We start from the raw sequence: 20,683 nt of genomic DNA on the forward strand, positions 1-20,683 counted from the left end.
TATCAATCCCTATGGGCATGTATCCTGTGAAAAATCATGATAATCACGCCGACAAGGCTTAAATCCGAGACCTCTAGAAACCCAAGAACCTTGGGGTACCACTCACGTACAAGTGCTAGTGGTAAACTATAATACTTCTTAAACAGACATCTCACAACATGTCCTTAAGATCTTTTAACACTGAAACCGCATAACATATAAAGGGCGGACGATACATACTCAACTTCCAGTGAAGGGCGAAAATACATACTCAACTGTAGCAGTAAAACTAGCTAAACTCGAAGTGCTACTGTTAAGCGTTAGCAACAAGTACAATCTAGTTATACACTTCATGAGCTTCATATTGAAAATGATTGAATTCGGATAAATGAATTATTCTTTACATGACAAAAAAGAGTGGTACTCACATGAAAAGCTATACAATCTAAAAGTTCTAAATTAATTAATTACATATAAAAAGTAGACTTTCGAATTCGGACTTAGTCGTACGAAACAAAAAGTCATAATTTTATTATAGTCAAAGTAAGGATTTTTTCGGCATATATGTCTCATATTTGTCAATGTGAGGACCACCTCCTATTCTCACTGCATGTTAGTCACTACAAGTATCCTCTACTACTACTCTTATTTCTCACACCAAAACACTTGCATTTCTCATTCTTTTTTTTTTTCTTTTCTTTTCTGAACATATTTGTAGTAAACTAGACATAAATTCGAAATTAAGTGAATATGGGTATCACTACTTATGACATGGAAGTCGAAACCGCGGTTCCCGCAGCCAAGTTGTACCAATCTTTCATTCTTGATGGCGATACACTTATCCCAAAGATCGTTCCTCAAGCAATGAAGAGCATTGAGATCGTTGAAGGAGATGGTGGCGTTGGAACTGTTAAGCTCATCACTTTTGGTGAAGGTAATTCATACGTCTTTATGTGCATTGTAATTTTTAGTTTCTTGCTAGTATATTTATTGGGTGCAAACTCATCCCACGCTAAAAAAATAAATAAATAATGTCTGCATACAAATTTATAAGACAAATTGGTTATGTATAAGTTTCCGTCCTATAGTAGCAATTGGGATTAATGTTTGGATATAAAAACAGGAAAACAAATAAAAAAAATTTGTACAGTGAGGTACCTGACACCTCTTAGAAGGAACTCAGAACCCCAATCAATATGCTAACAACGTGTCTGCATTGAACTTTTGGTCCTTGCATAGAACTTTTAGTCCTAACAGTTATTTCAATAATTTTGAAGTGGAGATTATGTATATATTCGTGTAAAAAAGCGTGTTGTGTGTGTATGCTTGCCTTTCTAAAAATGGGACAAATTTCACAAAATCGATTCTATGACTAGTCGATCTCTATGACTAGTCGGACAAAATTATTTTTAACGGAATTTGTAGGAAGCCAATTCAAGAGTGTGAAGCACAAGATTGACGCTGTGGACAAAGACAACATGATAAGTATTTACACCTCAAGATCTCTTATCACCTCAAGATCGAAGGCGATGTACTAGCTGACCCGTTGGAGTCGATCTCTTATCACCTCAAGATCGTTCCAACGGCTGAAGGAGGTTGCATTGTTAAAAATACAAGTATTTACACCTGTAAAGGCGATGTTACGATTCCGGAAGAACAAATCAAAGCTGGCAAAGATAAGGCTGCCGGACTCTTCAAGGCCATCGAGGCTTACCTCTTGGCCAATTAAGAAAGAACTATTTATATTTTTCAGACTTAATAAATTGTATGTGTTCATCCATCATTTGGCACTTTACATTTCTTGTCATGTTGCAGTGTTGTACTATATTTCATAAGCTATATATGTTCCGAGTTGTATTGTATGTTACAATAAAGGATTATGATTATATGAAACAAGGATTATGATTATATGATTATATATTGATGTTTTTGTTAGTGGATATTCTTCGCACACTTATGTTTAACCGCTCTTGAGCTATATAGCGTCATGGACACAAAAACGAGTATAAACGCAACCAGGAGTGGATCTATCATGGTGCAATTGAGTCACTCGTCACTGACGATCAAAATACAGTTAGTGTACTTTTTAATATTATAGCGATTAGCGAGTAACTGCTGGTGATTGTAGTGTTATTTAACAATCATTTTAGTAGTTGTGATTTACTTGAAAACAAGTGCGATCTACTTATGCTCAATAGTTAATTCGTTATAGTCGTGGAACTAGCGAGGATTAAGGGGGGTTCCGCCCCTTTACGGGGATCTGGGGTAAACGCCCCCTTGTTGAAGTAGGCCCCCAAAGATATTGTACCGTACTCGAATAATCATAGGTTGCTTCCAAACAAAATTTCAATAACGAATATGCATTTTCCGCCAAATTTGTTGGTGATTTTAGTTCAAACTAGTCCGGATCCGGCCTGCGCGATGCGGTGGGGACTTTCGGTCTGTGTATTCATATTTAACGTAGCGTTGTGTATTTACATAGGAAAAAATGGCTCAGGTCTTAAGCGCCGTTTTAGATGTCGTTGTCTTAAGCGTTTTTTAAAAAGTGTCCATTTCGAACGTAGTTAGTTTCGTTTTGTTCTTAAATTTTTTCCGAGTGTAACGGTGTTGTCGAAAAAATTTAACTTGCGGCGAACAGAATGATACGTGCTGTCGTTGTGTTAAACATTTTTTAAAAAGTGTCCATTTTGCGTATAGTTAGTCCCGTTGGATTCGTGAGACTTTTTCGAGTTGAACGGTAGTCTCGGAAAAATTTAACTCGCATCGAGCGAGAAGATAGGACCCGTTATAAATTCGGGGGAATTAGTTTCTTTTATTTTAATAAAGTTATATGCTTACACATGGTACCCCTAAGAAAGTGTAAACTTGAGGGGTTATTATGTAAATTGAGACAAAGTTGAGGGGCCGATTGTAGTGTGAACGCAAACTCAAAACTACAATTCAAAACAACTAAAACTACACATTTCCACATGTCTTTTAGTATGTAATTGTGTCGTTGGTCCTTCCATTTTACCCCAAAAAGCTAACAGCGTCCCTCGAGTTTTTTTTTTGCTTTCAGAATCCCTCTATTATCACTCTTTGTGTTTACGCGTCCCTCCGTCAACTTTTTGTTAAAAAAGTCCGTTAAGTCATGCCATGTGCCTTGCATGTGAGGGCAAATTCGTCTTTTTACTCTTTTCTTCACTAAAATCGAGGGACCACCGGCGCAAAAAATGAAAAATCTTATAATTTATATATTTTTTATTTATATATTTATTATATAATTTTGGTATTTTAAATACCAAACATATCAATCATCTTCATCATCTGGGGTGTGTTTTCGACGCACGTTTTACTAGCCCGACCCAACCGATTCGGGTCTTGACCCAACCCGACTCGGGTCTCGACCCAACCTGTTTGACCCATTCATATATACATGCCTACCACGAGGCTTGAACCCCCAACCTCTTAGTTGAATGGGCTCCTCACATACACTATAAACATTACGATCTTTATTGAATCGGTTATTATAAGAATACAGAAAGGAACAAACAAGTCAAAACTCACAAGTACCCAAAATCTTCTGTTTTGTAGTTAATTCCAACATCAGCTCCAAGATCTTTACAAGCCTTCAATTTTTCGTCACTCCCTAAATAAATAAATAATAATTGACAGATGATTGCAAATTATTTTGGAACTTAATTGATAGTGCAAATTTTTTTTACCTGCAGTGACAAACACTTTGATACCTAGGTATTTAGCCAATTGAATTGCAAATGTACCTATGCCACTAGAACCACCATGTATCTGAAAATCATACGAGCTATGAATCAAACTGCAAGTGCACACACATATGTTTTTAATGGAAGTTGAACCCACAACATGTGGTCGGTGACAGACACATATGTTACCACTAGGTCAAACCCAAATAACATTTGACTTTACCAGAAATGTTTCTCCAGAAGATTCATATTCAAAATTTGTGACACCAAAATTTTGACTTTAGTGAAGAACCCAAATAACATTTGACTTTACAGTGCTTCGTATTTCATCATATGAACACCAAAATTTGTGACACTTGAAGATTTGAATTTGTGACACTGAAATCAATTAGATTAGTCACCTTATGCAGCGACTAGGAGGATTCAGTGAAGATTCGAATCCAAAACACCTTTATAATCACAAATTAAGGATGAATAGCTTCGTTTTTTAATCTTATGAACCTCAGATCCAAAAATGAGATTGAATGTGTTTTAGATAGCGATTCCCTCATCAAAGTTGCTTTAAATCAACCAACAATCACTCGAAAATTATCTCCATAACCTGAATCAACGCATAACTCTTGAATTTGATCTATGAACCTTCGTTTGACTTTTATTCCGAAAGTTTGACCACAAAATTCGATCTCGATTTATCGAGTTACGATCTGAGATTTTAGATACACGTTCACGAAGTGAATCTAAGAAACTCTGCATTTTTAGATTTCTCTAGATTTCTTTAATTTTTTTTTTTAAAAAAAATTGGGGTTTGTAATTTTGGGAAAGAAAATATTGAACAAGCTTCATATTCAGGTGAAGAAGAAGGGTAAAAGACGATTTTACCCTCACATGCAACGCACATGTCATGCACTTAACGTCCAACTTTGACGTCTGACTGACGGAGGGACGCGTAAACACAAAGAGTGATAATAGAGGGATTCTGAAAGCCAAAAAAAACTCGAGGGACGCTGTTAGCTTTTTGGGGTAAAACCGAGGGACCAACGGCACAATTATTTCTAAGAGTTAATAATAATTAATTAATTAATGGACATATGCATGTAATGTTAGGTTGGAGTGTATTTCTTGGGCCTTTCTGGATGTTGGGTTCTGTACAATTGCACACCTTACACGCATATCCAGCCCTGTTTATATACGTAGTAGCTAATGCCCGCAGTGAAACGTGGTTAAGCACCACGCTCGTTATAAATAATAGCAATATCTATTTCACAATAATTTACAAGTATACAACATATTTAAAATCCAAATAATACGAAATAGATTTACAAACTGCTATTGTGATCCTATAAAATGAATATTATACTGAGAATTGATTATTTTTTTTTATCATGTTAATTTCTTCATTCTTGCAAACTAGGGTTATTATGAGAAGTTTTAAGTTGATAATATGAAAAAACTCAACCCATTATATATAGGGTTAAAACTATAAATAGAGTATATACTTACTCAAATGTTCTGATGTCGTCCATATACTCATTTTTGTTTCATGTCGGCTATATATTTTCAAAAAGTGTACCAATGTCAACATTTCGTTACTGGGTACCTGCTGAACCGGTATAGTTAATTATTTAACTTTTTTATTCATTTTATATGGCTACAAATAGGTCATATACTTTCAGTTGTGTTCCGATGTAGGCTATATTCTTTCAGTTTTTGTTCCGATGTATCACCGACGTGTCATGACTACTTAGAAGCCACGTCATTAATTGTTTTCGTTACAAGTAAAAAAAGTATAGTGGGCGACAGTGGTATAGTTTTTGAAAGTATATAGCCTATTTGTGTAGTGACCCGAACTTTTCCATGTTTATATATATATTAAATGAAATTGTTATTTTACATGATTAAGTGTTTCCAACATGTTAAGCAATCAAACTTGTTAAGACTTGATTAATTGAAATAGGTTTCATATAGACAATTGACCACCCAAGTTGACCGGTGATTCACGAACGTTAAAACTTGTAAAAACTATATGATGACATATATATGGTTATATATAGTTAACATGATATTATGATAAGTAAACATATCATTAAGTTTATTAACAATGAACTACATATGTAAAAACAAGACTACTAACTTAATGATTTTGAAACGAGACATATATGTAACGATTATCGTTGTAACGACATTTATTGTATATATATCATATTAAGAGATATTCATACATCATAATATCATGATAATATAATAATTTAAAATCTCTTTTGATATTATAAACATTGGGTTAACAACATTTAACAAGATCGTTAACCTAAAGGTTTCAAAACAACACTTACATGTAACGACTAACGATGACTTAACGACTCAGTTAAAATGTATATACATGTAGTGTTTTAATATGTATTCATACACTTTTGAAAGACTTCGAGACACTTATCAAAATACTTCTACTTAACAAAAATGCTTACAATTACATCCTCGTTCAGTTTCATCAACAATTCTACTCGTATGCACCCGTATTTGTACCCGTACAATACACAGCTTTTAGATGTATGTACTATTGGTATATACACTCCAATTATCAGCTCTTAGCAGCCCATGTGAGTCACCTAACATATGTGGGAACCATCATTTGGCAACTAGCATGAAATATCTCATAAAATTACAAAAATATGAGTAATCATTCATGACTTATTTACATGAAAACAAAATTACATATCCTTTATATCTAATCCATACACCAACGACCAAAAACACCTACAAACACTTTCATTCTTCAATTTTATTCATCTAATTGATCTCTCTCAAGTTCTATCTTCAAGTTCTAAGTGTTCTTTATAAATTCCAAAAGTTCTAGTTTCATAAAATCAAGAATACTTCCAAGATTGCAAGTTTACTTCCAAGTTTTCTAAATCCATTCCAAGTAATCATCCAAGATCAAGAAACCTTTGTTACTTACAGTAGGTTATCTTTCTAATACAAGGTAATAATCATATTCAAACTTTAATTCAATTTCTATAACTATAACAATCTTATTTCGAGTGGAAATCTTACTTGAAATTGTTTTCGTGTCATGATTCTGCTTCAAGAACTTTCAAGCCATCCAAGGATCCTTTGAAGCTAGATCCATTTTTCTCATTTACAGTAGGTTTATCCAAGGAACTTGAGGTAGTAATGATGTTCATAACATCATTCGATTCATACATAAAAAGTTGTCTTATTCAACGTTATAAACTTGTAATCACTAGAACATAGTTTAGTTAATTCTAAACTTGTTCGCAAATAAAGTTAATCCTTCTAACTATACTTTTAAAATCAACTAAACACATGTTCTATATCTATATGATATGCTAACTTAATGATTTAAAACCCGGAAACACGATAAACACCATAAAACTGGATATACGCCGTCGTAGTAAAACCGAGGGCTGTTTTGGTTGGGATAATTAAAAGCTAAGAAGAACTTTGATTTAAAAGCTATACTCCTGGAAAAATGATTTTTATTATGAACATGAAACTATATCCAAAAATCATGGTTAAACTCAAAGTGAAAGTATGTTTTTCAAAATGGTCATCAAGATGTCGTTCTTTCGACGGAAATGACTACCTCTTTCAAAAACGACTTGTAACTTGTATTTTCGACTATAAACTTATACTTTTTCTGTTTAGATTCATAAAGTTAAGTTCAATACGAAACCGTGGCCACTGGAATCACTCAAAACGGATTAGAAACGAAGAAATGGCGAGTAAAACAAGATTGATAAAAACTACTCATTTTACCTACGTGAAAGTTAGTAATAAATCTATTCCAACCATAACCTAATCAACTTATATTGTATATTATGTAATCTTGAGATACCATAGACACGTATACAATGTTTCGACCTATCATGTCGACCCATCTATATATATATTGCGGAACAACCATAGACACTCTATATGTGAATGTTGGAGTTAGCTATACAGGGTTGAGGTTGATTCCAAAATATATATATAGTTTGAGTTGTGATCAATACTGAGATACGTATACACTGGGTCGTGGATTGATTCAAGATAATATTTATCGATTTATTTCTGTACATCTAACTGTGGACAACTAGTTGTAGGTTACTAACGAGGACAGCTGACTTAATAAACTTAAAACATCAAAATGTATTAAAAGTGTTGTAAATATATTTTTAACATACTTTGATATATATGTATATATTGTTATAGGTTCGTGAATCAACAGTGGCCAAGTCTTACTTCCCGACGAAGTAAAAATCTGTGAAAGTGAGTTATAGTCACACTTTTAAAATCTAATATTATTGGGATGAGAATACATGCAGGTTTTATAAATGATTTACAAAATAGACACAAGTACGTGAAACTACATTCTATGGTTGAATTATCGAAATCGAATATGCCCCTTTTTATTATGTCTGGTAATCTAAGAATTAGGGAACAGACACCCTAATTGACACGAATCCTAAAGATAGATCTATTGGGCCTAACAAACCCCATCCAAAGTACCGGATGCTTTAGTACTTCGAAATTTATATCATGTCCGAAGGAGGATCCCGGAATGATGGGGATATTCTTGAATATGCATCTTGTTAATGTCGGTTACCAGGTGTTCACCATATGAATGATTTTTATCTCTATGTATGGGATGCGTATTGAAATATGAAATCTTGTGGTCTATTGTTACGATTTGATATATATATATATATATATATATATATATATATATATATATATATATATATATATATATATATATATATATATATATATATATAGGTTAAACCTATAACTCACCAACATTTTTGTTGACGTTTAAAGCATGTTTATTCTCAGGTGAATACTAAGAGCTTCCGCTGTTGCATACTAAAATAAGGACAAGATTTGGAGTTCATGTTTGTATGATATTGTGTAAAAACTGCATTCAAGAAACATATGTCGATGTAATATATTTCTATTGTAAACCATTATGTAATGGTCGTGTGTAAACAGTATATTTTAGATTATCATTATTTGATAATCTACGTAAAGCTTTTAAACCTTTATTGATGAAATAAAGGTTATGGTTTGTTTTAAAATGAATGCAGTCTTTGAAAAACGTCTCATATAGAGGTCAAAATCTCGCAACGAAATCAATTAATATGAAACGTTTTTAATCAATAAGAACGGGACTGATGATGTAGCGTGAGGGTACGAAATACTATTATTTTTACTAGGAAATACTACAAAATATGACACAAGTTTTATTAATTTACGGATGGGATATACCTAAACCTTGCTACAACACTATAGGCAGTGTACCTAATCGTAAAGTAGTGTAGTTTTTAGTAAGTCCGGTTCGTTCCACAGGGAGCTGGTGAAACTTACTATATTTTTAACTATATTTATACAAAATATATATAATTATATAAGTAGTAATATTATTATAAAAGGGGGGTTTTACCGTTTAATGACCGGTTTGTCGATTCTATATTTTAAGCGTAAAGATAAATGACGATAATTAAAGTGCGTAAAATAATGACAATAAATAAAATGACAGTAAATAAAATTGCGAGTAATAAAATGACAGTAAATAAAGATACGATGAGAAATATAATAAAAGAATTATGCTTATTTAAACTTCCGTAATCATGATGTTTGACGTGTTGATTTTAATTTATTACCATGGGTTAATTGTCCTTTGTCCTGGTTTATTTGATACGTCTATCTGGTTTTTGTCCATAATAGTCCATCGGTCATAAATATAAAGTGCGAGTGTCCTCGTCAAATTACCCTTATACCCGAAGTCAAATATTCCAACTAATTAAGGATTTAAACTGTGACGCAGTTATCACTTCTGTCAACAATTACACCAGTTATCACTGTATGTAATCCACCCCTGTTTTAATTAGTTTATGAATATTAATTCATCCACTTGATCAGAATGAATAATCAATTACCCAACCCAATTGATTAATTAAATGATTATAACAGATTCCATATGAACATCACTAAATAGGACAACCATAATCATTATTAATTATTAGGTTAATTAATTTGAAGATAGGTTCGACAGACTCCAATGAGTTGTCACTCAATTAGACAATACCCCCCATCTATTAATAGTCAATAGTCCAATTTCCACAAGTGTCGGTCTTTTGCCCAAACCCCAATTATGGTACAAAGCCCAATTACCCAATTTTAGTAATTAGCCCAACATCATGATTACTTCGTTTTAAATAAGCATAATAATAACTTAGTTACGAGACATTAATGTAAAAAGGTTGAACATAACTTACAATGATTAAAAATAGCGTAGCGTTACACGGACAGAATTTCGACTTACACACTCAAACGATCTCTATCATAAATCTTATTATTATCATAATTTAAAGTTAAAATTAAGATTATTGTTATATCTTATTAAGTTAACATTATGATAGAGATATAGAATATAGATATTGATAATTGATATTGATAATTGATTGAAGAAAAAAAAAGATCGATAAAAAATTCTTCCTTCTCATCGTTACAATCGTTCCTTTTATAGGCTAAATTGTAAATTGAATTTTCATTGACGACCCCTGAACTATGCTCAATTAACAACTTTTTATTATTTAATATTATTCTTATTATGAATTATTTAAATATTATATTTTATTCTTGTGCATAGTTGACTCGTAATTTTTACACCGCTGCGTCGAGCGCTGAAAGTTGGTTCATGCCCCGGTTCCGGATTTTCGAACGTCCTTTCGTACAATTTTATATCTTGTACTTTGCGTTTTGTAACTTGTACTCTTGTCATTTTTAGACGTTCTTCATCAATAATTTGAACCTTTTTGATTGTATCTTGAACATTTGAGCTTTTTGGACCTTTGCGTCTTCAAATCTTCGTTTTCGCCTTTTGTCTTCGCACTTATTTAAAATAAACGAATATTACTCGAAAATGGAACAATTGCAACTAAAATCTTGTCTTTCTTGGGGGATTTTGCTATGAAATATATGTTCCTTTTTAGCCTTATCAATATCCCCACACTTGAGCGTTGCTTGTCCTCAAGCAATACAGTCTTGAAATAATATAATACATCACACGAATCACTTCTTTATTCTTCACACTTTGTACATCAGTGATTTTGATAGAGTGGTATAAACAATGATATTAACAATAGAACCATGGTTAAAGGTGGGTGTGTCATCCACAGTTGCCTCGGGTTTAGGTCAACGACACTTGCAATCAAATAGCCGATTTACTTTCGGTTTCCAAAGCAAAGTGCACATTTGAAAGGCGGTTTACAGTCCCACATGACTATAAAAATGTAGATCCTTTAGGAAATTGGATCTTTATGAAAACATTTGATCTTTTGAAAATTCAAGCTAGATTTTACCCTAGACAAGTTTTCTGATTTGATCCATCATTGGTGTTGCAAAATATATTTGTGGATCAATATTTTGGCTAAAACTTTTAGGCTCGTGTAATCCACTGCTATCCCGGTATCGAATAGCACACATCCAGTTTACTTGTTCCGTATATTACCTTTCGGTAAACTACCGTCCGGTTGTAAAGGAAAGCGATGAACAAGAAACTGTTAAGTCAATGTCCCGTGACATGCAGATGATTATGGTCTTATTAACGTGTCGGATGCTAGAACTATCCTTGGTAGGAGCGATAGTAAAGATCATCCTATAATTTTTCGGTCTGACACAAGGTCCTGTCTCCGACCATGCTATGCAACCACCGTTCTTACGGTTGACACCCGATTTGGTTCAGGTGACCTAATGAATTCCAGGTGAATTTCTTAGGATTTTACGTTCAATGGTAATGAACGCATTGAAAATGGTTTTTCAGAAAACAAATCGGTTTTTATTTTTGATCAAAATATTTTCTCGTTCAAGCTCGAGTTTAGACATCATTGAATTCCATGAGTTTGAATTCTCAATCTTTAAGGTCAATCTCTAGGATTGAGTATTATCAGTCTTAAAAGCTGATTTTTAATCTTTAAGGAGATTATCCTTTCTGGGGATCTGATTCATTAGTCTTATCAAGCTAATTTGCACGGTGCCTCCCCATTGTACGAGATAAATCCTTCTCATGGTTAGGATAAATCTGACCACTTGGCGACCCTGTTTGATGCTGAGGTCCGTGGATTTCCTGCTGATTTTAGAGATGACTTTTCTAGATTTTTCATCAACCTACAGCTGGTCTGGACGACAACTTCATGACCTAAATCAAGAAGCGCGTGTCTTTTTCGGAAGACTTTACTTCCTTTTAATGATGGAATTGATTCATCGTGTAGATCCATCTTTCTTTAAAATATATTACAGTAAATCGGGTAAAACTGATTAGTATCGTCCAAAGCAAAAGTACCTGCAATAATTCTTATACAAAAATGTGATAGATAGTTTTTAATTGAATAACTTGGTACATTCTCCCCACACTTAGCTTTTATTTATTCTTTTCTTTGCCTTTTTATTCTCTTCTATCCCATTTTAAATGAATTCAAGCGTTTTGGGTTGTTTCTCAATTTATGTCCTTTTCGAGGTAACGATAATTTCGGTATTATCACCTAGTTTTCATCGTTCATAAATATGTATAAACATGATTTTGAGTTCATTTAATTGAAAATTTTTCAAATTTTCACAAAATTTGGCAAATAAACTAAGTGTAAACCCGAGAGAATTTATAACCCTTCCCCACACTTGAGATCATGCAATGCCCTCATTTGCATGAAATCAGACTATAATTATAAATTCATGAGGGTGATTAGTGTAGAAAAGTGATTAAAAATACCCAGTTTGTAAGCATATTATTTTACATCACATTTGATATTTTGCGCCTTGTCATCAAAATTAGTAGCTTTTTGTTGAACTTAATGACAGTCTTTGAAAGTGCGCTGTTCTACCCTGTTTTGTACATAATATAAAATACAAACATATATATACATATTTTTGAAGTTGGGTATATTACCCCACGTTCAAAAATTTATAAAGTCTAATATCTTTTTGTCATACTTTAGATCAATAAAATTAAAAATATTGATAACAAAATTTGCCGTCCCACCCTCGGGTAAAGCAATTTCGGCTTAATGACCTAGTCTTCAACTCACGACGAATTTTAGAAATCATTTTTTCAACTTAATGAATTAAAGTAAATTTTGTTTTTAAATATCACACAAAACTTAAAAGCATATTAATTTCATATAAAACCTAAAAAAAACAAAAATTCAGAATGGGGGGAGAAAACTAGTTCTTTAGTGTCTGCTAGCGGAAAAGACCAATCGGATTCCATTCTCGGAACTACACGAGAACAGAACAACTAACTCTAGATAACATTTTCTTAGAACATTTGAATCTCCCCACACTTAGGTAGCTGTGGTGTCGAAATTGTGATTAACTTCATCGTCAATTTCTTTTGGTCCATAATCAACTTGCCTATCTGTGACTTTTTCTTTAAGCCAGTGCCCGGCTTCTTCCGTAATATCCCAAAATTCAACTAGTTTCGCCTTTTCTTTAGGCGACAGATTGGATACTAACCGGTTACATAACTTAAAGTTCCCCTTACTTCTAGCATCGATAGCCCGTTTAAAAAGTTTCTTCATTGAACTGTTAATAACGGGGTCATTTAATTTCGTATCAACAACGGGGTTCTTTATTATCAAGTCATCATTAGGTTTTACTTCATTTTCCCCACACTTAGGCGTTTTATTATTGCTAAGCACTACCGTTGGAGTTGGTAAAACAACATGGTTATTACCAATCGTTTTTACTGGTTCAACGGTTTTAGTTGGTGGAGATTTAGACTTTCGAATCATAAAGGTGATTGATTTGTTACCACTTTTAAGTGTCATTCTTCCATTTCCTACATCAAATAAGGCCCCGGTGGACGCAAAGAATGGTCGACCTAAAATTAGAGGAATGTTTGGGTCCTCCTCTATGTCAATGACAATGAATTCGACTAGAAAGGTTAAATTGCCTACTTGAATGGGTAGGTTGTCAGCAATTCCAACAGGGTGCTTAATAGTTTGATCAAGGAGTCGAACACTCATATTCGTTGGAGTTAACTTACCTACACCTAATCTCTTATGTAACGAAAGAGGCATAACACTTACACTTGCACCTAAATCTGCTAGTGCATCATACATGACACAATCACTAAGTAGACAAGGAACAATAAATTCACCCGGATCACCTACCCTAGGTGGAGGTTTTGGTGGAACTGTCTTCACCGGGTTTATATTTACGGCTTTTGTTTCTTGCACTTTCTTATTCTTTTTCTTCTTCTTCTTTCCAGAGGTATCACAATCTTTATTACCTATCACTTGCTCATACTCAACTCCTTTTCTTGGAAACGGGATGGGTGGTTTGTATGGTGCCACCACTGGCTTTACATACTCGGGTGGTGGTGGTGTAACTTCTTCATTGTTACTCTCATCTAAAACCTTCCCATCTTCCGATGCTGGTTTTTCAGAATTCGTTGACACCATATTAACATTCTCATTCCGAGGATTTACTTCAGTATTACTCGGTAGCTTTCCTTGTTCCCTCTCACTCATCATGCTAGCAAGAGTACCTACGTGTTTTTCTAGATTCAAAATGGAAGCTTGTTGAGTTCTTAATGACTGATCAAACCTCTCGTTCGTTTGGGTTTGAGATGTAATGAATTGTGTTTGAGATTCAATCAGCTTTGCCATCATTTCTTCTAGATTTGGCTTTTTCTCTTCGGGTTGTTGTGGTGGTTTATACAAGCTAGGTCTTTGTTGATTGAAAGTGTTGTTTTGAGTTGGTTGGTTATTCGGACCTTGTTGGTTATACCAGTTATTTTCGGGTCCTTTTGGATTGTAAAGAATGTTTTGATTTCGATTTAAGTTTAGCCTTGGCGGTTGATAATTATTTTGATAATTATTTCCCGGCCTTTGGTTCATATAGGAAACATTCTCTCGTTGTTCCATCGTTGGTTCAATGTGACAATCTTTCAATAAGTGTGGTCCACCGCATTGCTCACAACTGATTCGTATTGCGTGAATATCTTTATTCATCTTTTCCATTCGTCTTTCGAAAGCATCTATTTTTGCGGAAACGGAATCAAAGTCATGGCTAGAATCGGCTCTAGCCACTTTAGATGAACGAACAATATCTTTTTCTTGGTGCCACTCATGCGAGTGGGAGGCTGTGTTATCAATAATTTTGTAAGCTTCAGTTGCGGTTTTCTTCATAATGGAACCACCAGCTGTTATGTCGATGTCTTTTCGTGTAGCAACGTTGACACCTTGGTAGAATATTTGTACTATTTGGTAAGTGTCTAAACCGTGTTGAGGACATCCTCTCAACATCCTTCCGAATCTTGTCCACGCCTCATATAATGTTTCATTTGGCTTTTGCGCGAACGTAACAATTTCTCCTTGAAGTCTCACGGCTTTGGATGCCGGAAAGAATCGTTTAAGAAATTTTTCAACTAAAACATCCCATGTGTCAATCGCCCCTTCAGGTAACGATTCTAACCAATCTTTGGCTTCTCCCTTTAAAGTCCAGGGAAACAACATGAGATAGATCTGCTCATCTTCCACTTCTCGGATTTTGAATTGTGTACAAATTCTTTTAAACGTACGAAGGTGTTCGTTAGGATCTTCATTCGGTGCACCACTGAATTGGCATTGGTTAGTTACCATGTGTAGGATTTGTCCTTTAATTTCATAATCTGGAGCATTAACTTCTGGTTTAATAATGGCGTGACCTTGGCCCGTGCGTGTGGCTCTCATTCGATCTTCCATACTTAGAGGTTCCGTTACTTCCATAATTGAATTTGTTGAATACGAATCACTAGAGGATTCTGATTTAATGGTTTGTGGCTCAGGAGGAATAATTAGTGGTTCAAGATCTTGGAATTGTCCTTGAATATGCTCCGGGTTCTTAATTGTGAAGTCGGGTTCAAAAGATGGATTATCGGAAATTTGAGTTGGAGTTCTTGTTCGACTAGATGACGATTCTAAAGAAAAATCAACGGCGACAATATTTGCTAGATGTCTTGATCGAGTTACAGGTGGTGAACGTATGACCGGCGGCGAACGTCTTGCTCGGTGCATTCACTGAATATCCTATTAGTTTTTAAAAAGGAAAGAAAAATTATAATAAGTTATCCAATTAATAGACTTTTCTGATTTTGCCCACGTTTCGAATAGCCAAAAGATGCAGCAGAGGGGCAGGATTCGTTTGGTCTCAATATAATTGAGTACTGTTTGGCTCCAATAACCCGGTCCACGTACAAATCCAACTATTACTACGAACCAGAAAATTTTGATGTCTATCAATTTAACCACTCAAAATAAATTTTCGTAATTTTAAGAAATTTAGATAAGAAGTAGAATAAAAATCTATGTCCTAAAACTAGAATAGCGAGAAATAAGAGAGAAAAAGAGTGCGTCGGGAACTTGATGATGTAGCGTGAGGGTACGAAATACTATTATTTTTACTAGGAAATACTACAAAATATGACACAAGTTTTATTAATTTACGGATGGGATATACCTAAACCTTGCTACAACACTATAGGCAGTGTACCTAATCGTAAAGTAGTGTAGTTTTTAGTAAGTCCGGTTCGTTCCACAGGGAGCTGGTGAAACTTACTATATTTTTAACTATATTTATACAAAATATATATAATTATATAAGTAGTAATATTATTATAAAAGGGGGGTTTTACCGTTTAATGACCGGTTTGTCGATTCTATATTTTAAGCGTAAAGATAAATGACGATAATTAAAGTGCGTAAAATAATGACAATAAATAAAATGACAGTAAATAAAATTGCGAGTAATAAAATGACAGTAAATAAAGATACGATGAGAAATATAATAAAAGAATTATGCTTATTTAAACTTCCGTAATCATGATGTTTGACGTGTTGATTTTAATTTATTACCATGGGTTAATTGTCCTTTGTCCTGGTTTATTTGATACGTCTATCTGGTTTTTGTCCATAATAGTCCATCGGTCATAAATATAAAGTGCGAGTGTCCTCGTCAAATTACCCTTATACCCGAAGTCAAATATTCCAACTAATTAAGGATTTAAACTGTGACGCAGTTATCACTTCTGTCAACAATTACACCAGTTATCACTGTATGTAATCCACCCCTGTTTTAATTAGTTTATGAATATTAATTCATCCACTTGATCAGAATGAATAATCAATTACCCAACCCAATTGATTAATTAAATGATTATAACAGATTCCATATGAACATCACTAAATAGGACAACCATAATCATTATTAATTATTAGGTTAATTAATTTGAAGATAGGTTCGACAGACTCCAATGAGTTGTCACTCAATTAGACAATACCCCCCATCTATTAATAGTCAATAGTCCAATTTCCACAAGTGTCGGTCTTTTGCCCAAACCCCAATTATGGTACAAAGCCCAATTACCCAATTTTAGTAATTAGCCCAACATCATGATTACTTCGTTTTAAATAAGCATAATAATAACTTAGTTACGAGACATTAATGTAAAAAGGTTGAACATAACTTACAATGATTAAAAATAGCGTAGCGTTACACGGACAGAATTTCGACTTACACACTCAAACGATCTCTATCATAAATCTTATTATTATCATAATTTAAAGTTAAAATTAAGATTATTGTTATATCTTATTAAGTTAACATTATGATAGAGATATAGAATATAGATATTGATAATTGATATTGATAATTGATTGAAGAAAAAAAAAGATCGATAAAAAATTCTTCCTTCTCATCGTTACAATCGTTCCTTTTATAGGCTAAATTGTAAATTGAATTTTCATTGACGACCCCTGAACTATGCTCAATTAACAACTTTTTATTATTTAATATTATTCTTATTATGAATTATTTAAATATTATATTTTATTCTTGTGCATAGTTGACTCGTAATTTTTACACCGCTGCGTCGAGCGCTGAAAGTTGGTTCATGCCCCGGTTCCGGATTTTCGAACGTCCTTTCGTACAATTTTATATCTTGTACTTTGCGTTTTGTAACTTGTACTCTTGTCATTTTTAGACGTTCTTCATCAATAATTTGAACCTTTTTGATTGTATCTTGAACATTTGAGCTTTTTGGACCTTTGCGTCTTCAAATCTTCGTTTTCGCCTTTTGTCTTCGCACTTATTTAAAATAAACGAATATTACTCGAAAATGGAACAATTGCAACTAAAATCTTGTCTTTCTTGGGGGATTTTGCTATGAAATATATGTTCCTTTTTAGCCTTATCATGGACATTTCAATTTGTAGCTTTAACCCCCCCCCCCCCCCCCCCCCACACACACACACACACACACACACACACACACACACACACACACACACACACACACACACACACACACATATATATATATATATATATATATATATATATATATATATATATATATATATAATGACTATCTTTCTTCTTTGTGTTTTTCATTTGAAAAAATAGAAGACAAAAATATGTCGTTGGTCCCCAAACTTTGTATGAAATCACGTAGATGACCTTTATCTTTTTTTTTTGTTTTTTATTACTTTGTTGATCTCGAAATATCCATTTGTTACATAGTTGACCCTGCAACTAACGCCCATTAATTATAACTTTGTTAAGTGTGAATATGTGACTCGCACGTGAGAGCATATTTTTCCATTTCTTTTTTTTTACATTTAAACCCCGTTCCTTTAAAGCATCGTTCACAATTGATCTCACATTCAACCTTTCATCTTCTTCTTCATTACTTTGCAAACCGCAAATCATGACCCATTATAGATTGATACATGTCTATTGATCAATTTCATTTGATTGGAACGGAGATCGACATCGATCATCTTGATTTTTGAATGTCCATGATGTACGAACGACAGTGTTACGACCACACCAACATTCAATCATTTTGAATTTCAATTTGTATTTAATCGATTTCATCGTTGGTTTGATATTTGGGAATGTTCAAACAATTGGGGTATCAAAAAGTGTTGTCAACGACAGGTATAAAGGTAAACAAAATGGACAAATATGCCCTCGTGAGCGAGTCATGTGTTCATACTTAACGGAATGTAATTCATACTTAACGGAATGTAGTTAACGGGTATTAGCTCTAGGGCTAACCACGTAACAAATGAATAATGTGAGGTTAATAATAGTAATAAAAAAAAGATAAACATAAAGATCACCTATGTGATTTCATATAAATTTAGAGACCAACGGTGTAATTTTGTTAATATAAAATAAAGTTTATTTAGTTTCCACTTTCATTTTTATTTTATGTTTATTTTTGGAAAACTGTACGTCATTAGAGAACTACACTAGAGACCAAGGTTGTAAAAGTCGCGAGTCGGTGACGCATCGGTCGAGACCGAAAAAGGACGCGTCGGCCGAGTCGGGGGACGCGTCAGGGACGCATCGATCGTTGACCAACGTTGACTTTATTAATAATTTCTTAAATATATATTTATATATGTATAGAATAGTTGATTTTGTACCATAAATTTCTTAAATAAGAACTTGAATTTAAATACAAATAACCTTCAAACTCAATGAATGTTACGGAGTGCATTATTAGTAAGGACACAGAGAAAAGAGCGGCCCTAAAAATGAAAACAAACCCTAATTTTAAAACATATCACATCTGGACGAAAATTTGACTGATTTTGACCGTTTTTGACCAACTTTGACCGTCTTTGACCGAACTTTTAGCTTTGACCGTCTTTTGAGTCGTTTTCAGAAAAAACGGGACGGAGAACCCAAAAAAATGACGCATCGGCCGACGCGTCGGCCAAGTCGGCCGACTTTTACAACACTGCTAGAGACCATACCAAAATCTACAGCCTAAAATTTAAGTAAAAAAGAATTATGATAAATTTATCTATCTATAATACTAAGAGGCGTGCCAGATTTGGTCGTTTAATAAAGGCCAAACTACAAACGAAAAAAAAAATATCCCTAAAACTTTGAACAATATGCAATTTCAACCCCAAATAGGGGCACAAAACGTAATATCGGTATTTTAGTTAACAATTTTAATTAACAAACTCCACCCACATTTTTAACGGGTCATATCTTCTCGCTTGCCGCACGTTAAATTCTTCTTAGACCACCGTTCAACTCGAAATAATTTTACGAACGCAAAGCAACTAACTATACGCGAAACAGATTTTTTTCGGAAAAAGCTAAATACTTTGGACCATCCTCCATACATATACATACACGTATAATAAACAACCCAAGTCATATCTTCTCGCTTGCCGCACGTTAAAATTTTTCGAGACCACCGTTCAACTCGAAATAATTTTACGAACGCAGCGCAACTAACTATACGTGAAACGGATTTTTTTCGAAAAAAGCTAAATACTTCTTGCCATCTTCCATACATACATACATATATATATATATATATATATATATATATATATATATATATATATATATATATATATATATATATACACGTAAAATAAACAACTCAAACAACATACATCATATCGTTGATTCTGTTTCCCTTTTTTACGCAAACTTCGTGGCGTTAAAAACGCACATACCATTAGGTATACTAGGTACTAACCACGTGTATCCAAACACACCCGTAGCAAAGCGTTTTTAATTTTGTAAATACATAACGCTACGTTAACAATATATATGCAACCCAAAAGAACCCGCGGTATCGCGCGGGTCACTTTTACTAGTTGATTACTAAGAGTACGTGGAACTGAACATGGTGCTTAATTTGTTTTACAATTAATATTACTAACTGCACAATTGCATCTTATGTAATTAAATTGGTGAGAATATATCATCCCTGTAAAAGTAAACGTTTGCAGGTTTCACTCTCGAATGTTGCTGACTCATGGACCTGGGATACTTCAACTGATGGCGTCTTCAAAGTAAGTAGTACTCGAATGTATATTGATAATGTGCAGGCATCGCATGAGTATTTGAGCACTGGATGGTGCCAAGGTTGGAGAACTCGGATCTCGGGGAGATCTCGATTGGACTTTTTTAGGGAGATCTCGGCATCT

At 33.8% G+C, this 20,683-nt stretch overlaps 1 protein-coding gene across 1 annotated transcript; it reads left to right on the top strand.

Annotated features, from left to right (window-relative positions):
* Positions 1–671: 671 nt before the first annotated feature.
* Positions 672–1,899, top strand: LOC139848238 (major allergen Pru ar 1-like). Its single transcript, XM_071837974.1, is given in 3 exon segments — positions 672–913; positions 1,405–1,454; positions 1,457–1,899. Coding segments are annotated over 3 exon segments (486 nt in total). The 5' UTR covers positions 672–729; the 3' UTR covers positions 1,709–1,899.
* The last annotated feature ends 18,784 nt before the right edge of the window (positions 1,900–20,683 follow it).

The sequence above is a fragment of the Rutidosis leptorrhynchoides genome, chromosome 5 (assembly GCF_046630445.1).
Source record: "Rutidosis leptorrhynchoides isolate AG116_Rl617_1_P2 chromosome 5, CSIRO_AGI_Rlap_v1, whole genome shotgun sequence".
Lineage (NCBI taxonomy): Eukaryota > Viridiplantae > Streptophyta > Magnoliopsida > Asterales > Asteraceae > Rutidosis > Rutidosis leptorrhynchoides.